The 455-nt window shown below is 45.1% G+C and overlaps 1 protein-coding gene across 1 annotated transcript in view; it reads left to right on the plus strand.

Moving 5' to 3' along the window:
- The window catches only part of LOC119421103 (ATP synthase subunit a-like), a 5,131-nt gene that overhangs the window by 3,279 nt on the left and 1,397 nt on the right, over window positions 1-455 (plus strand). The window contains exon 2 of the mRNA XM_037688500.1: window positions 145-411. Within this exon, the coding sequence (XP_037544428.1) occupies window positions 145-411 (267 nt within the window). The remainder of the gene's footprint in view (window positions 1-144; window positions 412-455) is intronic.

Genomic DNA, 455 nt, shown 5'->3' on the forward strand with positions numbered 1-455 from the left:
TGTTTGTAGTCTTCACCTACAGTCTGTTTTGTAGTCTTCACCTACAGTCTGTTTTGTAGTATTCACCAACACCCTGTTTGTAGTCTTCACCTACAGTCTGTTTGTAGTCTACACCTACAGTCTGTTTGTATTCTACACCTACAGTCTGTTTGTAGTCTTCACCTCCAGCCTGTTTGTAGTCTTCACCTCCAGCCTGTTTGTAGTCTTCACCTACAGCTTGTTTGTAGTCTTCACCTACAACCTGTTTGTAGTCTTCACCTCCAGCCTGTTTGTAGTCTTCACCTCCAGCCTGTTTGTAGTCTTCGCCTACAGCCTGTTTGTAGTCTTCGCCTACAGTCTGTTTGTAGTCTTTGCCTACAGTCTTTTTGTAGTCTTCGCCTACAGCCTGCTTGTAGTCTTCGCCTACAGCCTGTTTGTAGTCTTCACCTCCAGCCTGTTTGTAGTCTTCACCTCCA

This window comes from Nematolebias whitei, chromosome 15 (genome assembly GCF_014905685.2).
Source record: "Nematolebias whitei isolate Nwh7 chromosome 15, NemWhi1, whole genome shotgun sequence".
In the NCBI taxonomy this organism is placed as follows: Eukaryota; Metazoa; Chordata; class Actinopteri; order Cyprinodontiformes; family Rivulidae; genus Nematolebias; species Nematolebias whitei.